The 17803-nt window shown below is 48.1% G+C and overlaps 1 protein-coding gene across 1 annotated transcript in view; it reads right to left on the bottom strand.

Moving 5' to 3' along the window:
- The window catches only part of TBC1D5 (TBC1 domain family member 5), a 330505-nt gene that overhangs the window by 43112 nt on the left and 269590 nt on the right, over positions 1-17803 (bottom strand). The window contains exon 17 of the mRNA XM_075547174.1: positions 16018-16181. Coding sequence (XP_075403289.1) covers positions 16018-16181 — 164 coding nt within the window. The remainder of the gene's footprint in view (positions 1-16017; positions 16182-17803) is intronic.

The raw sequence follows: 17803 nt of genomic DNA, 5'->3' as shown, positions 1-17803 counted from the left end.
ACAACGACCGGAACAATGCAGATTTTGATGCAGAAAGTGCCAGCAATAAGAGGGGTCGGGGGGCTAGAAAGGCCACAACTTGCAGTCTGTTCCGGAGACAGCGCTGGGGGCCAGTCAGCGTGGTTTGCACAGATACCGTCTTATCTTTGATTTGTAAATTTGAGTTCAAGCTCACTCCTCTCATATTTAGAGTCCACCGAGGCTTTGTTTCTCCAAAATGAAAAGTCAACACAGCACAAATCGGCGAGTAAAATATTTAACAACGATGCTCTTTTCCTGGCGTTTTAGAAACAGTAAGCATTCACACTTGCCACAGACGAACGCATCATTTTAGGGTCTTAAAATAGCAACCAGCCTCTATTGTCAAGGTAACCACCATCCACCTAAATAAATTACACACATGCAGCCAGATTCTACGGTCTCTGGGTTTTCTGACTTCAGAAAACCAGATATAACACATGAACCTTACTTCGCTCTTGATCTGAACAGTGCAAGTAAAATAGTATTTTCAGAATAACTGGGCAATTTTTAATAATGGACAAGGTAGCAAAGATGTTAAGGAGTTACAGCGAATTCTGTGAAGCGTAACACTAGCCCAGTGGTTGTGTGTATGTGTGTGTGTGTGTGTGTGGTTGTGTGTGAAGATAAAGAAGACTAGTTGTTGAAGCTGGAATGGGTCAGCAGAGGTCAGGAGTTTCATGAGAATGTTCAGTCAATGTTTGTATCACTTTGAGAACATGCCTAATAAAATATTACAAAACCAAAACCAATTTTTCATAGTTATTTCCGGAGTAACTCTCAAGTGTAGGAACTGGGTGCGGTGGGGAGTTACTGGGTGTGCTGGGATTCCCGAACACTGGCATCGAGAGTCCCCACTGTCGCAAACAACAGGCCCTGTAACAGTTACATAATCGCCAGTCAACTTGCAAAGCGGTGGGGTCTCGCCTGCCAATCCGGTCAGAGCTAATGAGGCCTCTGTGTGGGCCTGGCCTTTCTCCTGAGGAATCTGGGAACTTCTGGACTCTTCCCTGGAGGTGGGAGACTCTCTCTGCTTCTTCTTCCTGCTGTGAAGCCACATGGAGCTACCCTGATGCAGCCAGCGCCCTGGAGCTGGAGGAGCCACATGGAGACCCACGCCAGGGCTGAGATGCTTCCACCACCACTGGACCCACAAGACGTTGCAGCCACTGGCCTGTGAGCTTCCTGCATTTGGCATCATTGCATGGCTGCATGAGTCTAAAGGGGAATTGATGGACTAGTATCGACATATGGGGTAATATCGGACCGAACTGAGATGGGATGTTTTCTTAATGTCCAATTGCTCTTCGATATAAAGCTCTCTTTTACACACACGAGTGTCTGTGAATTTGTTTCTCTATCTACCTTACTAACACAATCCCCACAGCAAATCTTGAGTATTCTGTGCCTGGAACCCATGTGACGCATCCACATGGAGGAGTGACGTCGGGCGGGCCCTGCTGCAGGCTGCGCACCACCTCACAGATCCCAGCCTCCCTCCAGCACTCGCTGTGAGAGCCTTGTTCACCGTTGCTACTCGGGCTGGGGTGGTGTGCACCTTGTGGGAAAGCAATGGGCTCTGAAGAACAACAGAGTGGCCAAAGAGCCCCCTCAGAGGCTAAAAGGGGTCTGAAGTACTACTTACATCGTATTTAAAACGTGTAAGAGGATGTGGATAGGTTATATGCAAATTCCACACCATTTTAGACTCCTCTAAGGCACCCGCGCATCAGAGGGCTTTAGTATCCAAGTGTGTTTGCAGGTATATGTCTTAGAGCCGATGCCCTGCAGATACCGGAGGACGACTGTATTCCTAGTACCCTGTGAGGAAGGACGGGCCTGCCTAGACTCCCCTGATTCAGGAGCGGTACAGTTTTCCTGTACAACCCGGGGCAGTAAATGTTTCAGGCCTTGTGGATCGCAGTTTCTTGGCACAGCGCCTCAGCTCTGCCATCAGGTCAGGGAGTCGGCTGCAGGCAATGGAGGCAGAAAGGCCTGGCCAGGCTCGGATCAAACTTCACTGGTCAAACCAGGTTTGAGGCTGGACGTGGTCTGCAGGTCACCGCTGGCTGACCCAGGCTGCAATCTTGGGAGACGCCAAGGGCTCCCAGAAAGACAGCCGCATGTACTGATGTTTGGGGGTCAGCTGGCTAAGCCCGGGCAGCTCGCAGCCCAATCACCCGACTGCGCAGGCTACCAGGCAGCAGGCTCACTGAGCACCCCCCCATGAAAGACCAACCAGGGAACAAACGTAGTCCGAAATGATGAAGGGTACAAAGTGAAAGAGGACGAGAGAAAAGGGGCAGCGAAGAAACCTCCGTCCCGCAAAGATGGACATCCCCCGAGGGAGACGCAGGAGGATCGCAACCACAGGAGTGGACGATGACAGAACCAGCACGGGTCAAGGGCCCGGGTTTAAAAGCCTTCCTCCGGGGGCCCCTCATGAACAGACTCCTTTTGAGGAAGATCACCATAGAATTAAAATTTTTCAGATAAAGGGAGGATGTTTAAAAACTTCCAGAGAGAAAGAAGAAGAGAAAACTTTAGAAGCACCCGTGAAGGAGAGCCCTGTACAAAGAAAGGTGAGGCCAGCAGGGCTGGTGACCAGCTGGGCTTCAGGAGCGCAGTCCCCCAAGTGGAGTGCGTGGGAGCACGGCCGGCTCCCGCGTCAAGTACAACTCACACCCGAGTTCATCAGCGATTTTCACGGTGAACATGCTTCTGGAGAGGGCCAAAGAGCAGGGATGGTGAACTCGGAGCAACATAACTGTGTTTCGTCGTACCCTTGGGAGCCCTGGTGGTGTGGTGGTTCAGCGTTGGGCTGCCATCGGAAAGGTCCACAGTTCAAAACCACCAGCCGCTCCTCAGGAGACAGCTGGGCTTTCTACTCCCATAAGCAGGCTATAGTGTCGGACGCTCACAGGGGGTCGCCATGAGCCAGCATCGAATTGATGGCCGTGAGAGAGGGCGTCTTAATCTTATAGCTGAATAACTTTGGTTGTCTTTTTCCTTTCTGCGGTTTATTGGCGTATAATTCACGTGTCATAGAGTTCTACAGTTCAATCACATCTGCTTTTGTATCTTATTACTACTTCGTGTCAGTGCAACCTTGCTTTTTAAAAAAACCGTTTTATTGGGGGTTCATACAACTCTTCTCACAATCCATGCATGCATCAACTGTGTGAAGCACATTTGTACATTCGTTGCCCTCATCATTCTCAGAACATCCGCTCTCCACTCGAGCCCCTGGCTACCATGCTTCCTCAGTGCCGCCTGCGCCTTATTTTGCGATCACCCCCACAAAACAGACAGATTCCGAACGGAGTCTCCTTCCCAGAGCTGCAGTCCCTCTGCGGACCGTCACTAACGTAAACCACATCTAGTCGGACCCGGTACTCAACCGCACCAGTATCAACACAATTGATTTCCACACGAAGTGTCCAGAAAATGCTGCATCGGCGCTTAAGCAAAACATCGGCATCCCACCCGACGCAGGTGATTTTTGTAAAACACCAGCAGTTCGCGGTTGGGTCAGTGGGCGTCAGTTGGCGTTGTCAGTGCGTGTTGTTTAAACCTTTCTCAGCTGTGTTCCAAGCGTTTTGCTATCATTTTCTTAGTTTTTGTGGCCTTTGTACTGTTTTTGGATAAAAAATATGGGTCTTAAGTGTTTTTTTTTTTAAAGAATCATCATCAGGAATTAGTTAACTGTGTTATCGATGATAATTTAGTAAACCCTTTTAGAAAACAGCTAAGGAAATGCCAACAGCAGGCCACATTAGACAATTTTTTTAAAGAGAAAGCCAGCCAGGTCCTAGTGAAAACAGGGTGGGAAAACCCTCCTGAAAAGCTGCTACCAGTTGAGTTGATGGAAGCGGATTCCCCTTCCAGTGAACGACTCTCTCTCCATCCCTCCTCTCCACATCCATGCCCACAGATCCAGATCCTCATCAGTCTCAAGGTACGGGCCGTACTGTAGTTGTTACAACCTTTTTTTTTAATGTTGTGTTTCTTACTTAAATTATATTATTGAACTCTGAACTTACTGACTTTGCAATTTCTGTGTAATGCTTTGTATAAAAAGGCAGGGTGAGGGTAACCAGTTGGTGGCTGAGAATGGATGAATCCGTGTTCAGATATCTCTTATGGGGAAACATTGATTGGGAACTAGACTGCATCGCATCTCGACGCTCCTTCCAGAACGGATTAGCGTCGAGGTCAGGGGTTCTACTTTAATCAAGTTAATTAGGGAAAGTTATTTCTTTTGGGTGCAGAGTTGGGGACTGGAGGCTACCTTTGTACAGGGGGGCTGGGGGGGAAGCCTACTCCCCTGGCAAACATTGGGTATGATGTTCAGTAGTGGGGACCAGTGGGCCAGTCTGAGCAGCCTACCAAAGGTATCACTTGGAACTCTGCGCCTCTCCCCTCTCTTCCCATCCATCGGGTGTGCGGTTTGGGTGTAATACCTGCAGGTGTCTAAATGCCTGCCGTGCGGGCCTCTTGGGACGGGAAACAGACGAGTTCAGGGATAGGGAAGAAGCTGTGCCGAAGGTCCCATGCTCCTACGTGAGCCTCTGGACACAGCAGCTCTGTCTCGAGCTCTATCACGGTAACTACAGAGTCCTGCCTTAGCTTTGATGTCTCAGGCATGACGAGGGCTATCTCCCTGATATGCAGTTCCCTTTCTGCTCAGTGGGCCTGAAAAGACTCTGTGGGTGATGGAGTTGTTCATTCTGGACTGAAAGCCCAGTGGATTACAAGCGTGTGTTACCAGAGAGAGGTCACACAGGTGTTTCCTAGACTTGATGGTGCGTGCAAGGGAAACATGGGGAGTGGAGGAGAAGGAGCTGCCTCGGGGGACCCAGAGGACAATTGTGCAGCCTCCAGGAATAGTGCCTGGCCTTGGCTGACCTCCATCTCTCTACGGAGGACAATTCAAGGCCCCCACTTCCTTCCCTGCCCTGCACATGCGCGCTTCAGGGCACCAACAACTGCTCCCATGGCAACGTGGCACCAAAAGATTAGACACAGGTCAAAGTTCCCGAAGGGTCCTGGGGAGGAAGCAAAGGCTAACCCATGTAAATGAGAAGGATTCAAGACCTCAGGAATGTCTGGTCCGGAAGTCACAATACTTATAGCTTCCTCCCAGGAGCCACCCTGAGGCTGCTGGGGGCTCCATGCGGCATCTCTGCGTGTGCAGCCTTGGTGGGGATGGGGAGAATGATGGAGGAAGCAGGCCCAGCAGGGGAGGACACCAGCTCCCCTCTGCTAAGGAGGGCATTTGGGTCAACGGAGCATGCCAGAGCCCATTCTGCTCTCAGAGCATCCACCGATTAAAAAAAAAAAAAAGAAAAGAAACGTATTGACACATGACGGTGTTAAAATTCTTGGCTTGTAAAACTTATCTATAAAAGTGAAATTAGCACGGGTGGGGAGGGGAGGACAAAAGAGGGGCTGATACCAAGGGCTCAAGCAGAAAGAGAATGTTTTGAAAATGATGATGGCGACATATGTACAAATATGCTTGGCACAATTGATGTATGGATTGTGATAAGAGCTGTAGGAGCCCCCATAAAATGACTTATTAATAAAGAAAAGCTTGGCAGACATCAATTTTAAAAAGTGAAACGAAAACATCATGCTCTGAACTGTGAAAGCGGAGAGCCGTTGATGACTCTCCCTCGGATGGACGCACGTCTGGCTGGACCTGCCTGAGGGCGTGAGGTGGATCTGGGAGCAAGAGAAGTAGCTCTGGAGACACATGACCTTGCGCCATGTGCTAGCAAACACCAGCATGGACACTACACGGCGTGCGGGTGACTGTTCTATGCGAATTTGCCTAGGCCATGTCCCAGTCATGATGCTTCATTTCATGGGGGTGTGGCCTGCACCCCAAATAGGCGGCTGTTCTCATGAGGCCCTCTCTTTTGATCTGTGTCTGACTCCTCCTCACCGAACCTCTGGTTCGCTGCAGCACTTCACTACTGAGTGAGCGGGAACAAAGCGGAGTCAGTTGCATGAAGAAATGGCCCAAAGGCTGTTCTCCATTTCTGTCTTCTCACCTGCCTTCTCCCAGGCAGTACCTGTGGATGGCCGAGTGGCAGAGTTCCTTACCACACTGACCGAGGGAGCGATGATTCGTGCCGAGTGATGGACGGCTCTGCACGAGATGCATGTCCCATGCAAAAGTGGACAGCACAGCACTCCAGGGCCTTTCTTACGAATTCCCTGACAGGTAGTGTTGAAGGGAAGCCCTTCCCATGTCCAGAACCTGGAGCAGCGCTCCTGTTTGCTTTGTCTGGATGAAGAAATAGCTAGACGTGCGATTGTATCCCGGTTTGTGGGCTGTGGCCAAAGGTCTGGTTGGATACTCAGGGGCTGAGAAGGGCCATGATTGGGAAATTGGTGACAAGAAGATACAGGGATGTGGACAGATCGCTCCTAGGGGGTCAAAAGAAGTGACACTCTGTCTTGTGGGAATGCTGTGAATAGGTGACCTCGGTAGAGCTGAATTTCAGGGATCGAGGGGATAGCATAACATGGTCTGTGTAGACCACGCATCCTCTTTCCTCAGCCACTCCTGTCATTGTCCGGGAAAGCGTGGCCGTGGCGGTAGGGATGGAGGTTGTGCAGGAGCTCCACAACATGGACGTCCACTTGTCAAGGCTGACCACTGAATGTCCAAGCTGCGAGCAGCCCAGATGAACGTGGAGTGTGTGACATGGAACTATGTCTCAGGGCCATCAGCCAGGAAACAGGTTGATTACATGTGGGTTGCTTCCATCAGGAGAGGGTGGCATTTTGCTCTTCCTAGAAATGACACTTACTCTGAATGCTGATTAGCCTCCTCGAATGCAAGGCATCTGCAAAAACGTCATGGCCCATCTGAATGCCTTGCCCATCAGCATCGTCTCAAATCCAAGGACTCGCTTCATAACAGATGGAGGGGGCAATGGGCCCAGGCCAAAGGAACTGGCTTTACTCTGTTCTTCATCTTGAAGCAGCTGACTGACTAGCTGGAACAATGGAATGGTCTTCTGAGATCAAGCACATCATGAGCGGGGCGACAATGTCTTGCTGAGTTGGGGCCATGTCCTCAAGGAGACTGTACCTACTTTAAACCAATGTCCAGGGTAGCGTCCATGGACATGGCTCAATCGCTAGGAGTCACGTGTCTAGGAATCACATGGATCCCAAGTGGAAATGGAGTGACACCGCTCACTATTACCCCTAAATGTCCGCTTCCTCTTCCTGCTACACTCTGCTCTGTGAGTCTGGAAGTCTTAATTCCAAAAGGAAGAAATGTTTCCACGTGGTGACACAAGACTGATTCCTTTGAATTGGAAATTAAGGATGTCATTGGTCACTCACTTTGAGATCCTCCCGCTCCAGGTGGTGAAGAACGTGAGCACACTGGTTGGTGTGAATGATCCTGAGTTCCAACAGGGAACTGGATGGCATTATGGGATGGAGATAAAGAAGAGTTGGTCTAGAATACAGGTGATCCCTTAGGGAGCCCCGTGATGTGGAGAACTATAGCAACCCAATTTCAGCGTGACTGCTGATGTCTCAGACTCTGCCAGATGAAGGTTTGGGTCACTCGACCATGCAAAACCCACAGCCAGCTGAGGTGCTTGCTGAGGACAAGGAGAAACCAGAAGGGGCCGGGGAAGAAGGTAGTTATACATACTAGGTATGACCATGTGATCAGTGATAGAAATGAGAAGTCTAATGATTACGGCTATTTCTTCCATATTTTTTTAGTTATATATAGGTGCGTACACTTACATGCACACACACAGGAGGTAAGTCCAAAAGTACTGCTACAAAATCACAAAAACTTTTATTAAACAAATAGCAACAATATCAAGATGTGAAGCTACTGTCTCTCAACAGATCCTCCATCTATGCCCTTCCATCGCTGTGAGCAGCATTCCCATCGCTAAGCCTCCCCTAGGGGATTTGAGCTGAGAATTCTGCCATAGGAAAGTTGTTTGCGGACTAATTTTCATCGTTGCCATGTATCTGCTCACTCGTGGAGGGCAGTGGGAGCTGTCCAACAGGAACTTGTTGGGCAAACCTACCCCATCCACTTTACGGGCATTCTCTCACCCGGGTCACCGATCTTTTGGTTCCCCAATTCAAAGAACAATGAAAGGGAACTCAATTTAGTCCCTCACGGATTCACAAGCGGAGATTTTGATGTGCTGTCTCTACTGTAATCATGGAAATGCTATCAGACAAGTACAGTGGCTTTCACTATTGCCAAACTGTCTTGACCTGATCGGGTGAGATCCATGTAATACCCACAGGTGGGGGTCCCATGCATGTGTAGTCAATGCCAGGGTAGTGAGAGGTCCATGCTGGTTGGTGGCGATGATACATGACTCCAGGGGAGAATTCCAAGCTGTGGGTTGTGTGTTGTTAAACTGTGATAACCAACCATTTCAAATATTTAAATAATAATAATTTAAAAATCTATGTTCACTCACACTTAATGGCTATCAAGGGTTGTCAGGCCATTGAGCCTGACACAAAGAAAGAGGAGGGCTGTGGAAGATCTCCCAGTGGCCATACATAGATCACTACTACCCACAACTCACCGGACAGAATTAGCCTCATGGCCCAGCCCACAGGAGAACAGCAGGCTGACAGTCAGTCCTACTGAGTGTCCACTATGGGTGAAACCCAGAACTGCTTGGCAAAGAGAGTTGACGGTAGCACATTATGAACTTGAACCTATTATTTGGAAAACCATGTGCATTTTCTTGGAAAATTCTGCTTCCTTTTCACAAGTTAGGGTATATAATAAATTTAGCATATTAACTCAGCATTCTATTTTTCAGTTCACAGTAAGTCTATGTAGGGAATTAGACTTACTCTACTTCTATTTTTGCTCAGCTTCTCAGTTTTAAAAACGAGATCAATGTAAGAAAAGTAATTAATTGCTATTGTAGACTAATCCATATGCCACTAAAATGTGGTATAATGCAAATGAAGCATTCTCCACATGCCTTTCTCATTTGTTATTTCTTGTTCTGATTCTGATGTTCATAGACATGTTCTTTGTACAGGCGGATATCTCCTTTTAAATTTATTATGCCAATGCATTATTTTTTCTTTTAATTTTTCATTGCTATTTTAAATCTAAGTTATACATGCAATGCTTGGAAGATCAAGTGGTTGTACAAGTATGCTAGGAAAAACATTTCTCCTAGGACTGCCCTCTACTTTCTGGTCTTCAGAAGCAACCACTTCTAATTTTTAACTCTAGTTTTGTATCTCTAGATTTCTAATGAATATTGTTACATCTTTCAGAGTATCTATTCATTCCTCACCATAAAAAATATTTTGTTCCATTGACCACCATCACCGCTCTTTCCCTTTCTGATAAAAACAAGTCGTTCCTATACTCTCTGCTCTCCACAGACCTAGACTCCCTGCCCCCCACAGACCTAGACTCCCTGCCCCCCACAGACCTAGACTCCCTGCCCTCCACAGACCTAGACTCCCTGCCCCCCACAGACCTAGACTCCCTGCCCCCCACAGACCTAGACTCCCTGCCCTCCACAGACCTAGACTCCCTGCCCCCCACAGACCTAGACTCCCTGCCCTCCACAGACCTAGACTCCCTGCCCCCCACAGACCTAGACTCCCTGCCCCCCACAGACCTAGACTCCCTGCCCTCCACAGACCTAGACTCCCTGCCCCCCACAGACCTAGACTCCCTGCCCCCCACAGACCTAGACTCCCTGCCCCCCACAGACCTAGACTCCCTGCCCCCCACAGACCTAGACTCCCTGCCCCCCACAGACCTAGACTCCCTGCCCTCCACAGACCTAGACTCCCTGCCCCCCACAGACCTAGACTCCCTGCCCTCCACAGACCTAGACTCCCTGCCCCCCACAGACCTAGACTCCCTGCCCCCCACAGACCTAGACTCCCTGCCCCCCACAGACCTAGACTCCCTGCCCCCCACAGACCTAGACTCCCTGCCCCCCACAGACCTAGACTCCCTGCCCCCCACAGACCTAGACTCCCTGCCCTCCACAGACCTAGACTCCCTGCCCCCCACAGACCTAGACTCCCTGCCCCCCACAGACCTAGACTCCCTGCCCCCCACAGACCTAGACTCCCTGCCCCCCACAGACCTAGACTCCCTGCCCCCCACAGACCTAGACTCCCTGCCCCCCACAGACCTAGACTCCCTGCCCCCCACAGACCTAGACTCCCTGCCCCCCACAGACCTAGACTCCCTGCCCCTCACAGACCTAGACTCCCTGCCCCCCACAGACCTAGACTCCCTGCCCCCCACAGACCTAGACTCCCTGCCCCCCACAGACCTAGACTCTCTGCCCTCCACAGACCTAGACTCCCTGCCCCCCACAGACCTAGACTCCCTGCCCCCCACAGACCTAGACTCCCTGCCCCCCACAGACCTAGACTCCCTGCCCCCCACAGACCTAGACTCCCTGCCCCCCACAGACCTAGACTCCCTGCCCCCCACAGACCTAGACTCCCTGCCCCCCACAGACCTAGACTCCCTGCCCCCCACAGACCTAGACTCCCTGCCTCCCACAGACCTAGACTCCCTGCCCTCCACAGACCTAGACTCCCTGCCCTCCACAGAACTCCGATACTTAGGGGGAACGAAGGCTTACACGAGGGTGTCTATGAGACCTCGACCCAATGCTTAGCCCAGGTTTTATTCTGACCTTTTGTTTCCTGGACATCATACCAATTGGCCATTGCTCTGTGGTAGGCTTAGGGTTTTTTTAAAATTTTTAAAAAAATAAATTTATTATGGATTCAAACTCATTAGAGTTGAATAGACTTCTTGAAACATATTCGACATTCTTCCAGTGTCATCTTTTTGAGAATTCTCCCTAGAACTTTCCATCATGCTGCAGCCTGGGCTGGCTGCTGTTCGTCGTGTCTGTGAAAGAGCTATGATATAGTCTCAGGACTTCCCTTGATTATGATCCAGGGGGATCTTTGTTGGCTCTGCATCCTGTTTCCTGGTTCCCATGTCTTCCTCCTCCCTAGTTAGCTCCCTATTTTTTATGAAGCACATCCTCCAGGGGAGTCTAAGAAAGGGAAGGAAGCATAGGAATCCATTAAAAAACCCTTTAATGTCTGAAAGTGGCTTTCTTGTACCTTCTGTCTTAATTAGTCATTTGATGGAGGTGGAGTGTAGACTGGAGATAATTTTCTCTTGGTAGTTACTGCACTCCACTGACTTCTTGCTTCCCGTGTTGCTCTGGAGAAGTCCGTAGTTATTCCCGGCTTAGATCCCGTTCTGTGGAAAATCTCCCCTCCCCCAACTCTGCAAGCTTGTGGCTACTGCTCTTCCTGCATTCTAAACTATTTTAGGGACGTAGGAAGTAGTAGCCTCAAAAACCTGAGCAGTGCCCGATCTTTCTCACACTGGGAGCTTTCTGTTTGACACTTTCTACATGTGGGCGAGGCTTGCTTTTATTTGTTTGAGGTGCTTCATGGACTTTTTTGATCTGGAAACTATGGCTTTCCATGAGTAGAAATGTCTCTTGAACATATGTAAATATATTTATATATATATAAGGATAGGCAAATAGATCTATGTACAATACTTACATGTTAAGTATTAAGGTAGCAGACGGACATTGGCCTCTACTCAAGTACTGCCTCAATGCAAGAACACTTTGTTCTAATAACCTGGCATTCCATAATGCTCAATTTCCCGACAAGTTCGCTGAAGACAAAATGGGTGCATAAGCAAGTGAGGTGAAGAAAACTGATGGTGCCCAGCTATCAAAAGATACAGCATCTGGGGTCTTAAAGGTTTGAAGATAAACACGTGGCCCTCTAACTGAGGAGCAACAAAGCCCACATGGAAGAAGCAAACCAGCCTGTGTGATCATGTGGGCTTGACGGGATCAGGTATCAGGCATCAAACACCCAGAATGAAACATCCTATCATTGTGAATGAGGGGGAGTGTGGAGTAGAGACCCAAAGCCCCTCTGTAGACAACTGGACATCCCCTTACAGAAGGGTCACAAGGAAGAGATGAGCCAGTCAGGGTGCAGTATAAAACCAATGAAACAGACAACTTTCCTCGAGTTCTTCAAGCTTCCTTCTCCCCTCACTCTCATGACCTCAATTTCTACTTTACAAATCAGACTAGATCAGAATATGTACACTGGTACAGATAAGAGCTGGAAACACTGGGACTCCGGGACAGATAAACAACCCCTCAGGACTAATAATGAGAGTAGCCATACCAGGAGGGGAAGGGAGAAAGGGGGAACTGATCACAAGGATCTACATATAACCTCCTCCCAGGAGGACGGACAACAGAAAAGTGGGTGAAGGGAGACATCAGTCAGTGTAAGACGTGAAATAATAACAACAATGTAGAAATTATCAAGGGTTCATGGGGGAGGGGGAAAACGAGAAGCTGTTAACAGGGGCTCATGTAGAGAGAAAATGTTTTGAGAATGATGATGGTAACACATGTACAAATAAGATCGACACAATGGAGGGATGCATGGCTTGTGATAAGAGATGTACGAGCCCCTGATAACATGATTTTTTTAAAGTTTCTTGAATTGCATTTTTGGCAATTTCCTTCTTTTCATGTTGTCTGTCTGCTCTCTGCAGATTTTACACATCTTTGACCTATCCTTTACTTGCCTAGGTTTTCCTTTATTTTACATTTCTTTCCCATACTCTGTTTTCCGGGGGATTTCTGCAAGTTCACCTTCCATCTCTTATTTGGATTTTACACTTTAGAGATCATTTCTAATCGCTCTTATTTTTGGTTCCTGGAATGGTGTACGTCTATCCTGTGTAACGGTCACTCCTGACGCCATGGGACGATCTGTGGTGTTTTTCTAAACCTGTCCTCTCCTGCATGGCCTTGCTTTCTCCACGCTGCTTTTTCCTCTATTCATTTCCACAGCATATCTGTCACTCAAGTGTCTGGTCACCGGTGCCTGTCTTGCTCAGATAGCTTGAGACTAAAAGGTAAGAGAACGCGTCTCACTTGGATGGCACGTGCTCATGTCTGCATCACGGAAAGGGAAACTGGCTCTTGCAGAGAACTCCCCAAGTGAGACTCTGTGAGGTTTCTTAAAATGCTGTGTCCTCACCTATTTAAAAAGCTCTTCCAATCTCTTCCATGAAGGGTATAAACACTAGTATTGTGGGAAGCGGAGAGACCTCAACTCTACTATTTAAATAGACTCTCCACTCCTTTTCCCGTAGGTGGTCATGGTCTCAGCCTGGAGCATTCTGTTGTATGTTTTCTGGAGAAGTAAACCTCTAGTTTTCTGCCAGAGCGGGGAAGCAAGCCTGACTACTTCCTGAAAAGACTCCACTTTCATCCTCATTTATACTTCCTGGATTGTGAGAGGCTTTGGTGATGCGCAAGCAGTAAGTTGTTTCTTGGCTTTTCCCTATTGCTGACTTCAGGTTCAGAGTCCTTAGCTCATTAATTAACACTTGCTATCCGGTTCCTCAGGCGCACAATTGATTTATCTTGTTTTCTCTCCTGTTTTCATTTTCTTTGCGGGCTTGAGTTGCATTTACCGTCCTCTTTCCGGAAGGAACCCTGGTGGCACGTTGGTCAAGCGCTCGGCTGCCGACGGCGTGGTTGGCAGCTCAAAGCTCGCGGTCGCTCCGTAGGAAATAAGGCCTGGTGATCTGTCCCACTAAAGATGGCAGCCTTTAAATACTGATTGGGGGGCTTTTCTCTCTTACTCAATATTTGTAGTTGTATCTTGATGTTATTACTGTTTGGTCTCTTTCTCGTGGTTTCTGTTGGCTTTCCCAGTCTGCGAAACATAGGAGTGGATGCACAGTGACAGTAAGTGGCGCACTGGTTTGGGGGGACGTGGAGGGTGGGTGGAGAAGATGAGGGGACTTGGGGAGCAAGCCATGAATGTAGGAGGGCTGGGGAGCACTGGAATTGGTTGTGATGTACACATCACTCTTTTAAAAAGCAATTTAACCACGAAAGCGTACGCTGTGTGTGTCCCACATCAAGAGAACTAAAACAAGAAAATAAAAAAGGAAACCAAACGTGACAATGGTCGCCACGGGAAAAGGAGGGAGCGTCGCTGCTTAGGGGCATTGAGTTTATGCGAACGGTGGGGGAACCGATATCTGTATTTTTGGAGGGTAAGCAAATGTTTATTGGGAAGGGAAGTTGTCAACTTAAACAGCAGCAAATGAAGAGTGAACAAGGAAACTCCCCTTGGTCGCGGATGTGCATGACCTCCAGATGTGCATGACCTCCACAATATATTGGGTAGGAGGCAGAAGTGTCAAATGCGTTTTCACTCAATCTAACACTTCTGGAGGGGGAATCGATATTGGCTGGACAACACAAAGAGTATAATCGATGACAATGACTTATACATGTAGAAGTTGTGGAATTGGAGAATGGTTTGTTGTGTATATTTTTTGCCACAATTAGAAAACCAAATAATTACACGAACAACCATGAGTACAAGGAAGAAAATGTTCTAGAGATGAATGTAGTGATAATTGTACACCTCTTCTTGATATGATGGAATTTTTGAATTGTATGACACATGGATGAAGTGCTAATAAAACTTTAAAAAAAAAGATTTCAGCCTAAGAAACTCTATTGGAGAGTTTGAAGATGCAATCTAGAACCCTATGGGGCAGTTGGTAAGGAGCCTCAGTGGGATAGTGCATTAGCACTGGGCTGCTCACTCTTAATAAGGCCAGAGTTCAAACCCAGTAGCCTTTCCACAGGAGAACGATGAGGAGTTCTGCTTCTGTAGAGATTTCCAGCCTTGGGGACTCTGCTTACGGTCACTGTGGGTCAGAACAGAGTCAACGTCACGGCGCTGAGGTCAGAATTGGAATCACCTTGATGGCGCCTATGGCAAGAGAACAACCGTTCTTGGAGGGCAGTTCTAGGCAGGAGAGGGGGCAAACGGTAGCACTGAAGCTGCCCTCTTCAAGACGACAGCGCCACATTGCGCGTTGGCAATGAAAGAAACCCCAGAAGTGCACACAGCCAGTCCATTCTCCTGGCTTCAAAGAGCAAAGTCTGGTGCCTAATTTGCAGATGAGGGGGTTGGGGCAACAGGAAGCTGAGTGGCTTCGCCTAATTGATACAAAGTCATGGCAGGCATTACCTGCTTCCGGAAGACACCAGGCTTCTAGCCTCATGTACGGTTCCTGAGTTGTGAGAGGCTTGGGTAACGTGAACGAGCTGCTTCTTGGCTAGATATGAAGTATCCACTGCAATCGTCCTTCCACCAGTTTAGTTACTACTTTTTCTTTGCTTTGCATTTAGTACAATTTCAGCAATATTGAATCTTTTGTGTTAGCTTCACGTTTGCATCCTTTACATATTAGAAAATTAGGTGTTCAACTGGTGATAAAATGTGCTTCGGTGTTTTTATTTCTTGTGAATTGGATAATATGCAGTGCAGATGCAACTCAATTCTTAAGGCACTTGGTTATCCTCTTGAGAGATGCACACAGAGAGACCAGGAAGCAACTATCGAAACATCATATGTAACTTGTACAGCTTTTAAAAAAATGGTAAAAATAATTATTTAAAAAATGTATACATCCTAAAAAGAATAAAAGAGCTTAGTTTATTTCAGGTCTCTCGATCATTAACTTGGTCCATTGCTATTGGATCAATTTTAAGGGGAAAACCCCAGAGGCTTTGATGCAAAAACACTTTAAAAAAAAGGGCTGTGGTAAAAAAAAAAAAAGAAAAGGGCTGTGGTTTGGATGAGATTCAGCTTATTTTATGTTTTCACTTTTATTTATTTTTTTTATACAGCTTATTTTAACTCATGCACCACCCCACCAATGTACTATAGACCATAGGCTTAAGATAACACTAAGTAATAATACATGTTTGATTAAAATCATTCACAAGAGTTTTATAAAAACAAAACGCTAAGGAAGCTTTAATAAACGCAGCCGGCTAGAGGCAAAAGGAGGGTAAAAAGAGCCGAGATACTTACAGATTCCTTTCTGCCCATGGTTTTGGTGTGTGAGCGTGAACGGGAGATGTTGCTGAAAAAGGAATCTTTCTTACTAGCAGACAAAGGTGGGGAGCCAGTGAATTCTCTTCCTCCAGGCAAACTCTCAATGCTTGGAGATGAACTGATGTTTTTAGAACTTTGTCCTGTAAGAAAAATTGAGTAGCAATTACTTTTCATGTTTAGACAGTCTCACCAACCTACTGAATTTACTGCCTTTTTAATAAGTGATGATCAATTATGACACCAATTTGTTCATACTGTCAACACACAATGAAGTTGTGGAGTACTAAAATGCATGCATTTATAACTATCACACTAGCTGCCAATTAAAAAAAAAGAAATAGGAAGTACCGCCATACATTTCTGTAAGCAGTTCATCACACAATTAGTTCAAGCACTGTGTGCGCGCACACATTCAGACACACATGGCATGACTGGCTTTCCCTCACTAATGGCATCATCACTCGTAACAGCCTCTCCCGACAGAGGACAACTGCCCCGTGGGTTTTCAACGCTGTGAATCTTTATGGGAGCAAAAAGCCTCATTTTCCTCCGACACAGCCAATGGGAGGCTCCAATGGCTGACCTTGTGGCCACTGAGGTCACGATGCGTCAGAATCGATCCAATGGCAGGGTTTGTTTTTCCCATTTTAATGGAATCATCCTTTAGACCTGAGAGCTACAACGTCATAGATGCCCACGGGCTAATGGGTGCATCTGCAAATGGGCCAGGTGTGGGCTCACAGGGCATCTTCCTACACTGCCCCTCGCTACAAAGTGTGTACTTGGGGCCCCCAGGAATGCCTTTTCCCTGAAGCAGTTCTGGAGCCAGAGAGCTCCCTTAGACCGGAACAAGGGCTGAGAGTGTATTTGGGGGCAGAAGATGAGGCTTACAGACCTGGCTGCAGCCTGCCCATCCGCTCTTTCTCAGGCAAGAGACTTTCTCCTGTGGTTGTTATTAGCAGTTAGTGACCAGGACATGCCCCGGCAGGCAGTATGCACGTGTCTTCAACTCTTAGTAACAGAAGGCCAAGTCAGTGCCAGACAATTACAGCTTCAGAGAGACGGTGGAGACTCCAACAGGGAAAACTCACACCCCTCAGGGAGGTTCCTGTCTAGTGAGGAGACACCAACAAATGCATTGGTTGAGCAGATAGGATTTTAAGCAGGCGTGAGTCATAGAAGAAAGCTGTAGCAGGACGGGTGAAAGGCGTGTCAGAGGGCGGTGTTAAACTGGTCAGGGGAGAGTGTCATTGAAATGTGACAGTTAAGGAAAAACTTGAGGGAAGTGAAGACCAGGTGTGTAGCGAACAGGAGGACACAGTACGGGCCAAGGGCCCGTGTGCTCAAGGAGCGGCAAGGAGGCCCATGCTGCAGGGGGGCAGATTACTAAGAGTGGTTCTTTCAGCCAGTCTCTAACGCCCACCAAACGATCTCCACCGAGGAAGGATCTGTGCGTAACTGCGCGCAGGTTTCCCTGCCAGGCCGTGCTCAGGCGTATGCCATGAGCCCTCTGAGAAGCAGGGGGAGGGCCCGCCTCACCTGCAAGAGCTCGGGGTGGAGCATGTCCTCGGGACCCAGCGCTCGGCTTGCCCTTGCCTGACCTTTGGATTGTGGGCTGAACAGCCCCCACGATCACAGGAGACCTTGCCTCCAGCTTTCCTGAGTCTCGGTGGGACGCTGCAGCGATGTGCAGGACTGGAAATGGAGCGGACCAGCATCTTGGGGAAGAGTTGGCCATTTAGGACTTCCCCAGTCTCCAACG

This window comes from Tenrec ecaudatus, chromosome 4, assembly GCF_050624435.1.
Source record: "Tenrec ecaudatus isolate mTenEca1 chromosome 4, mTenEca1.hap1, whole genome shotgun sequence".
In the NCBI taxonomy this organism is placed as follows: domain Eukaryota; kingdom Metazoa; phylum Chordata; class Mammalia; order Afrosoricida; family Tenrecidae; genus Tenrec; species Tenrec ecaudatus.
This window is presented reverse-complemented; position numbering and strand designations above follow the sequence as displayed.